The 8,524-nt window shown below is 46.1% G+C and overlaps 1 protein-coding gene across 1 annotated transcript; it reads right to left on the bottom strand.

Moving 5' to 3' along the window:
- Nucleotides 1–2,315: 2,315 nt before the first annotated feature.
- On the bottom strand, nucleotides 2,316–5,511 carry PRF1 (perforin 1 (pore forming protein)). The gene is made up of 2 exons (XM_006888972.1): nucleotides 4,976–5,511; nucleotides 2,316–3,444 (listed from the first exon to the last, which is right to left on the bottom strand). Exons 1-2 carry the CDS (start codon nucleotides 5,509–5,511, stop codon nucleotides 2,316–2,318), a joined length of 1,665 nt encoding a protein of 554 aa, XP_006889034.1.
- Between the last annotated feature and the right edge of the window lie 3,013 nt (nucleotides 5,512–8,524).

Here is an 8,524-nt window from a genome sequence, read left to right as displayed (position 1 = left end):
CACAATGGAATACTACGCTGCATTGAAAAACAAGGAACTCATGCAATATTATTCAAAATGGGTAACACTGGAGGACATATGCTGAGTGAAATATCCCAGTCACAAAAGGACAAATATTGTATGGTGCCACTGCTGTAAAACAGGACTGACCTTGGGGTTGGGGAGAGACTGAGTAAGATGGGTTCAATAATGTATACTGCACTGAAACAGAGGAGCGAAAAAACTGTTTAAAAGAGATATGTGATTAGGTATTTCTGTCATGACAGGAGTCTAGAGCGATAGCTACATGGTGGAGTGGTCCTGGGGGAGGGTTTGTAAAACAATGAAAGAATTTTTCTTTTACTTCTCCAAGAGGATAGTGTTCTGGAGGGGGGGGAGCCTTGGGAGGGGACAAATGTGCAACAATGAATGAATGGAAATCCAAAGCCTCTGTAAATTTTTTATCGTTTTTTATACTGTGTTTGTTGTATCCTCTTTGTCTTGTGATAATTAAAAAAAAACAAAACAAAAAACCCACAAACTTGTATGTCTTTACTTATGATTTCAACTCTTTCTTCTACCATTTGTAATTTCTTAAGTACCAGTTCTTGCAACTGCATTTTAGTATATTTCTTCTGCCTTCTTATCTCTGGAATATTCATTGGGCTTGCAATCTGTTCTGCTTTTTTAGGAGAAGACTTGTTTTTTCATAATTCTTGATCCTGGCTGCTGCTTCCTTGACATTATGTGAAGTTCTTCTTGGTATGTGTGAGACAATTTCTGTTGTGTCTGTGTAGGTAGCTGTCAGTATCTTTCCTTTATGATGTTATTGGTAGTGTTACAGATTCTAAATGTTGCCTCTGATTCAGTTTCTCAGTGGCAATCTTTCCTGCCTATCATCACCCAATGATTCTGTTCCTCATTCCCTATGGCACATTCTTCATACCTTGTCTTTAAAGAGGCATGGAGATGGAGTCTCTATATTTGCCCAGCTATTTTGGTCCAGTGTCTCTGTCCTGTCCTATTGTTTGATGGGAGGCAGTTGTTTTCCCTAGGAGTAGGCAGAGTTGTCTTTTTTTGCCTCTGTCCTTTCCTGTAGCTTGATGAGAAGAGCTGTTTCTTCCTTGAGCCAAAAACTGCCTGGGAGGCTGGAAAAGTCCTAGGAGTGTTTCCCAGGACATTTTCCTCCCTAAGTTTTCACTGATGCTTGCAGTGGCTAGATGGGACGTAACATGTCTCTGCCTTAATAGACAAAGCCTCTGAGGAGTTGGTAGAGTCCCAGGAGTGCTGCCCTTGGACACTTTTCTCCACAAGTTTCCTGTTAAGAGGTATCTGTATGCTCTCCTGTGGCTGGGTGGGAGGGGTTGTTTCCCCCTAAGCAGACAAAGGCCCCTGGGGTGCTGGGAAAGCTTAAATAATGCTGCCTGACCCCTTTCCTACCCAAGTTTCAGTGGTTGGTTGGTACTCTTGGTGTGTGGTGGCCCATTAGACATTTTCCTCATTGCTGACTAATCTCAATGGTCCATAAGGTGCTCCTCTCTCTGCTAGCTAGTTCTCTGTGGTGAATGCACAGGTAGCTATTGGGTGCCCACTTAGAGTCTGACTAGATCACCATCCCACTGGAAGTCCTCTTTATTGCCATTTAAGTGAGTTTATCTAAATACTTAGAAAAGTATTATGAGGAAAGAAAAAGATATTGGATTTGATGTTTCCAGCAAAAGTGGGTAGACAAGTTGCTTATATTACTTGTTTCCCTGAGGAATAACTTTAGCCTATTGTGTAGTCTGCTCTCCTCCTTGTTTATCTATAGAGATGTCTTTACCCCCATCCTCATTTATGTCATAACAACTATCATTATGGTCACCATTGCATCATATTTATTGACATTTAGTAGGCTGTATACATAGTGAGGCAGGTCAAGATAGACTGTAATTTGTCTGCAAGGCAAAGCATACTGGGCCCAGGATACAGAGAAAACAAGCAATTGGAGCAGAAGGGCTTAGAGCAAATAGAATAAAAATTTTGTCATACCTAAAAGAAAGTTCTTAAAAGACGGACATGGCGCAGTCTGGTGGTAATAGTCTTCTGGCCTCTTCCCAGCTCTGCCTAAGTTGTGGACTATGGAAAGGGATTACAATTCATGGAGCAATTGAAGCTCACTTTTAAGGCTCAAGAAAAGCAAAGAGTTAGTTTGGACAGGGAGATTCTGTGCTGGTCTGTCAATTCAGCCACTTCAATTCAAAGAAAGAAAGCAAGAGACTACTGAGACTCACTTCCCCCCCCCCTGTGAGAACCCTTTCAATTGGGCATACAGGCTACCTAGAGGCCTGCTGTCCTCACCACACTGCCCCACTTCGATTTCCTGGGGCCTCTCCCAGATAACCCTGTGGGGCATACTCCTGGCAGGTATTCCCTGTCAGGTGCGGCAAGCAGTTGGCCTGATATTGGAATCTCAGTTGACCATGAGATAGCTTGCAGTTTACTTGATGTGTGCCTGAGTGGACAGTCTCATTGCAGGTACCAAGGAGATCATCATTCCAGCCAAAATCCTCATCCCAAACCTGCACCTCCAGGTGCTCTTTTGTGGAGAGCTGCACGTCCCCAAAGTCCAGCCGTGCTGTCCAAGTGGGATTGTTGTTGTTCCAAATGGTATATGTTCTCTGCTTCTTGCCACCAAAGAATACCTTAAGGTAGGCGTCTGTGGAAGTGACAATGTCTCCCCGCAAATCTGTTGCCTGGAAGTTCATCACCTGCAACTCGGCCAGGCCCTTCTCACGGGGACAGCAGTCCTGGTTGGTGCTCCCTGAGCCCACGCACATACACTGACATGGGTTATGGGGGTTCTTCAACTGTCCTGGGGGACAGGGTCGATTGCAGTCCTTCCATCTTGCCCTGTCCATCACATATTTACTCACAGCCTGTCTCAGGGCCTCCCTCTTGGGGTCCTTCTTATTCATGAGCACATGGAGAGGCTCCAAGCTATAGTCCACCAGGCCAGGGTAGTCCTGCAGCGAAGTCAACCAGGTAGAGAACTGCTCAGGTCCAGCCTTTGCCCCAAATAGCAGGTCAGGCATAGAGGTGTGGGGCCCCCCAATCACTTCAGAATAGCGCTCACTGTAGACCTGGTGGAAGTTGGTTGTCATGTTGTGCTGATGCTTTTTTTTCTTACAGGCTTTGACTTCTTCAGAGTTGCTGCTTTTGCCGCCTATGCTGAGGGCTGCCTCGACATCCAGGCAGTGACTCACCTCATCGGTAGTGAGCCCTTTCAAGGCCAGCTTGCAGGTACGCAGAGCAGTGATGGCTGAAACCTGACCCCCCAGATTGACAGCCCGGGTGAAGTGCGTGCCATAGTTGGAGATGAGCCTGAAGTAGTCGGACTCCGTGGAGGTGTTGAAGTGGGAAGGCAAGTCCTTGATGGCCCGCTTGAAATCAGGGTGCAGTGGGGGATCATGCACCACACGAAAGCTGTGAGAGGAGAGAAACATCAGCTGAGACGGGGTGACTAGTGTTGTGTGAGCTCAATAAGTCCCTTCAGATTGCCTAAGGGCACAGCTGAGTGGAGAACTGTGCCACGAACCAGGTGGTCTGGCTTCAAAACCCACACCCTGACCCACTGAGCCGACAGGAAAGGCTCACCTGTTGTTCTTTAGTGACCCAGACATTGTGTATCTTTCTCTTCTTTACCTTTCAACATAATGTTTGCCTTTTCTTCTTACTTTGTTATTATAAGAAAATATTTCATTGCAGCACTAATCACAATAACAAAAAAGTGGAATCAGCCCAACCTCCAGCAGCAGAAGAATGGACAAGCAAAATGTGGTCTACCCATACAGCAATGAGCAATGACTCCTGCTGCGTACAACCAACCAGGATGGGCTTTGCACTGTTGTTATGTGTCCTAGGTTTGGAATGGACTAGTAGCTGACCCTTAAGTGAGCTTCCTCGCCCCTGCCAAGACTGTAAATTGCACTGGAGGATATTGCGCATCTTTTTCCTGAAGAGCTTTTAGTGGATTCAAACCATGTGTCTTTGGCAGCATAACTCTACCACTGGCCCAATAGACCTCCCTGTGCAAACTCTAGACTGAGGGAAATAAGTCACAAAGGGACAAATGTCATGTGATCCTGCCTAAGTGAATGTCTAATAAAGGTGAACGCATAGAGACAGAAAGCAGATTAAAAATTACCAGAACTTCAGCAGACATTAGAAGTCTGTTTAGGAGGTTCTGAATTTCTGATATGAGGGATAGAAAAGCTTGGAAACAATGATGTACAACATGATGAGTTAGAGATCTAAGTTATACATATGAGAATGAATATTATTTTAACCACAAAAAAGACAAGCAAACAACAGTGCTATACTGGTGGTATCCACCTTGCTGTGTAGCAAGTCACATGGCCTTGTGTATTTGCCCCTTGGAATGGTGTCCTACCACTTTGCTCCTGACAGTTCTTGGCAATGCTGGCAGGAGCATCACTTCCCTGGGGAGAAAAGATGAATTCTCAGGCCGAGAAATTAGTGACTGAGTCGGGACCACCCATGGACATGAGCTTGGAGAGCAGGGGCAGTGACAGGAGCCACTCTCTAATGAGATGTTCAAGGTCACACAGCAGTGGGGGTGGCGTGACAGTGAGGCCTGCTACCTGCCCACCATGGAGGAGGAAGTCCATGCAAGGATGTCAGTGCCAAGAGAGTGAAGGATTTATGCATTTGCTAGACATCCATGTGTCATGAAGGGTTCTTGACACTGCCATGTTCCCTTCCCCTCCATCTACTCTCTTCTGGAACTTCTTAATTCCAGTCCTTCTGATGGGAGGAGGTCGTGGGCACTTCCGGTATAGGGACTAGAATTCCTGTTTCTTCCAATGGAAGAGAGGCCTGGGGACAACCCCCCACCTCTGTCATTCCAGATGTACCCCCATCCCCGTCACTCCAAATGTGCCTCCTTCCCACACCTGTCTTCAGTCCCATCTCACCCCATCTGCTGGGTGCTCACCTGTAGAAATGACACTCCACCAGGTCCCTGCTGAAGACGTAATTGTCTTGGTGAGCCTTCTCTGCTGCAAAGTTGGCCTCCTTTGAATGGGAGCCGGCCAGTGTCACCTGCACATTGACGGCTGGTTTGGGAGTAACATTCAGCCCACCTTTCCAGTTGTTGGTGATGCTTTTGGCTACTTCCTTCGCCATGTCCTCTGTGGAGACGATGTTGGTCTTCGTCACTTGGCGTCGGCAGCCTGTGCCTGACGCATGCCAGTCAGTGAAGGCTACAGGCAGGAGCCAGAGGGTGTCTGGCTTCTGGGCGCTACTGCAGAGGGTGCAGGTGTCATCAGGTCTCCAGAGACGCTCTCTGTCAACTAGGAAGTAGCCTGAGCGCCGGAGGGTAGTCACATCCACACCTTCTCCAGCCAGCTCCACACCAGGCACTAAATGGTGAACTTGCTGGCATTCGGACTGTGTGGCGGTGTGGCAGGGGGCCGGGACAGGTGGGAACAGAAGGAACAGAATGCCCAGGAGAAGCACCCAGGCAGCCATGGAGCTGCAGGGTCACGGGACTCTGTGGACAGAGAGGAATGGAAGATAGTTGACACTTATCCTTCTCAGGGCACCTGGAAGAGAGACAGACTGAGATATCTCAGTGACTACAGAGCTGGAATGGCTTTTTATGGACACCGCTGTGTCCAGGAAGTGAATATGGCATGCCTCAGACTCCTAAGGGTCGCCTCTTGCTAGGATTTCATGGCATATTGCTTCTGACAAGATGATGGACTAGAGAGATGGCAGTTCACAATCTCTGTACCACAGACACCGGAAAACAGATAGCAGATGGAGAGGATAATTTTGGAACTTACAGTTAAAAAGACAAGACTAGAAGGTAATTCAGACACTGTCTGAAGAAGAAAAAAGAAATGAAAATATTGAATAAGGAGATCAATACAATGCCTTGGAATTGTGGTCTTTATGAAGAATACTGAAGATCTCATGGATTGCCAAAAGAACACATCTACCTTGGAAGAAGTGCAGATGGAGTGCTCCTGAGAGACAAAGATGGTAAACTTTGTCTCCTATGGTTTGGGCATGTTGTCAGGAGGGAGCAGTCTTTGGAAAAAGACATCAAGCTTGCAATGCTAGAGGGTCCGCGAAAGAGAAGAAGCCCCTTAAAGAGATGGAATGATTGCAGTTATGGGCTTCAGCATGACAAAGATTGTGAAGACATTGCAGGAGAGGATAAGGTTTGCATCTGCTGTTCATAGAGTTGCTATGATTTGTAATCAACTCTACAGAGCACACCATCAACAACAAGATCTATTGTGGATCCAGGTTGATGACTTAGTCATTAAGGCTTCAGTTGCTGTTTGTCCGGTGAGGCTTTGGGGGAGGAGGGGGCAGAGCAGCTGTAGCAGGTTTGAGGAGGGAGTTAGGTATTCTGGGAAGACTGGATTCTAGGAGACTTTTGCTCTTGGTCCCAGAACAGGCCTTGTGTCAGGGACACATTGCCCAGGCTCCTTCCCTCCTCTCCTTTCCCTTCCTCCTTTCTCTGCCTCTATAACTACGATTAGACTTTGATCTTGTGGAGGGAGACCTGTAAATCTACAGTTTATATCCACTGCCTCCTGGAGGCCAGTTTCCACTCTGACATTCCCTTCCAACCTGGTGGAGACAGGGAGCTGTCTATCACCAATGGCTAGAATTTTGTTTGGGGATGGCTCTGAGGCCCCATCTGGACCTGTTTATGGCCTAGTGTCTCCTCAGCCCCACAATTCAAACTCTGCTCCTGTGAGGACTTCCTTGAGGAGAGGGAATGCTTTGGGACAGCTATTTCTTTGAGAAACAGGGATTTCTGAGAGCAAGAATTTCCCATGTGGCCTTTATCCACAAGGGTGAATGATGGGACTTGGTGGGTCCTAAAGTTTTTCAAAGACTGGGACAATTCCACTTTGGAGGTCAGACTCCTTTAACTAGAACGAGGTCTCTATCCTGGTTCTCATGATCTTGTTAGAAAGAGTAACAATGTCTGCATCTGAAGAGACTATATACTCCAACCCTTCCACTTGCCACTTGAAGTGACTGAGGCCAAGATTGGCATAAGGATCCTAGGCCTTTTTTTGGTCTTCAGGTTGAGGCACTTTGGACTCCATTAACTCTTTTCCCAAGAAGAGACTTTATTCCCTTGTCCCCTCCCTGGATCTCTCCCCTTTGGGACCCCCGCTTTCACCCTACCTGAAGTCTGGTGTGGAGGTCCTGCTGAGATGACCTCTCTCCTCACTGGCGATTCTTCAAGTGGTGCTGTCAGGCCCAGGCTGGTACTGGGTCATTATTACATCCCTGCTTCTTCCTGTCCCACCCCCTGTGTGTGGTCACAGGTCCCCTCCGCTCTCTGCCCCCCCCCAAGTAGCACCCACCCTCGACTTCTTCATCCAGCCATGCTGACAGACCTCAGGAAGTCAGTGTGAGGGACTTCTGTGAACATCTAGAGGTGGGGAGCCCAGGTGGATGAGTGGCTTTATGGTGGTGATGACTAGGTCAATAGGGGCAAACTCATTGCCATTAAGTCAGACCTGATCCATAGCTGACCCTCCAGCAGGTTTATAAAGGTTGTAAATGACACTTACCTGCTTCTTACCTACAACTCAGGTGTGAGAGACAAGAGTCAGGATGCTTGGGCATGGGTCAGCTCTGTGTTGCCAGGATAAGGCTTTATAGCTTCTCTGTGGAAGTAGGGGTGGCATCCACTTCTGTAAATAGCTTGCCTTTGGAAACCCTATGAACTGGGAGAAAGGATGAAAGTCACGTACGCAAGTGTCATAGGATCGCTATGAGTTGCCTATGACTCAACGGCACTCAAAACCAACAACAACTGTGCCTTAGTTTCCTCTTCTGAAAATGAGGTTAATAGCAATATAGGCCCCATAGGTGGTTTTGTTTGATTTCCTTAAGCACAGCTTTACTTCAGAATTGTAAAATTTAAATCTATTTTTGTATTTCGCATTATATAAGCAATTTTAAGAGGAAATGGAGGAGGTGGGAGAGGGCACTTAAAATTGATTGCAAATCAACATCATACAACCTATAATGTATACATTGCTGAATGGAAAATCAATTTTCTCTGTAAACTTTAACTCAAGTCACAATCAAAAGTTAACAAAAAACAAGCAACTATTAGCATAAAAAAGACTTTCACATTTAAGGTTAAAAGATTTTTAAAACAGTTGGGTGGGTGAAGGGAAAAAGCGAAGGAAATGGGAAGGATCTGGATGAAAAGTCAAGGTAAGATGGGCAAGGTCCAATTGTGATTAATTTTATAAAACATAACGCATGAGAGTGATTGCATGAAACACAATGTGGATGAAGAATAGTGTGGAACACAGTGTATACAAACTTTGTAAGCAAACCAATGCGGGGGAAATATAGTTTAACAGACTAAAGAAAGCTATTTAAATTGCAATACAGGTTCATCTCCATGTGTTCACGTCTCCCAAGCTCTTTAAAATATTTTTTTTAATCTTTATCTTTTTTTCCAATTTTTTTTAATTATTTGTGTGTGTGT

Source organism: Elephantulus edwardii, unplaced genomic scaffold, assembly GCF_000299155.1.
Source record: "Elephantulus edwardii isolate Elephantulus edwardi_28Jun2011 unplaced genomic scaffold, EleEdw1.0 scaffold00074, whole genome shotgun sequence".
NCBI lineage: Eukaryota > Metazoa > Chordata > Mammalia > Macroscelidea > Macroscelididae > Elephantulus > Elephantulus edwardii.
The sequence above is the reverse complement of the archived record's forward strand: the minus strand, read 5'-3'. Positions and strand labels throughout refer to the sequence as shown.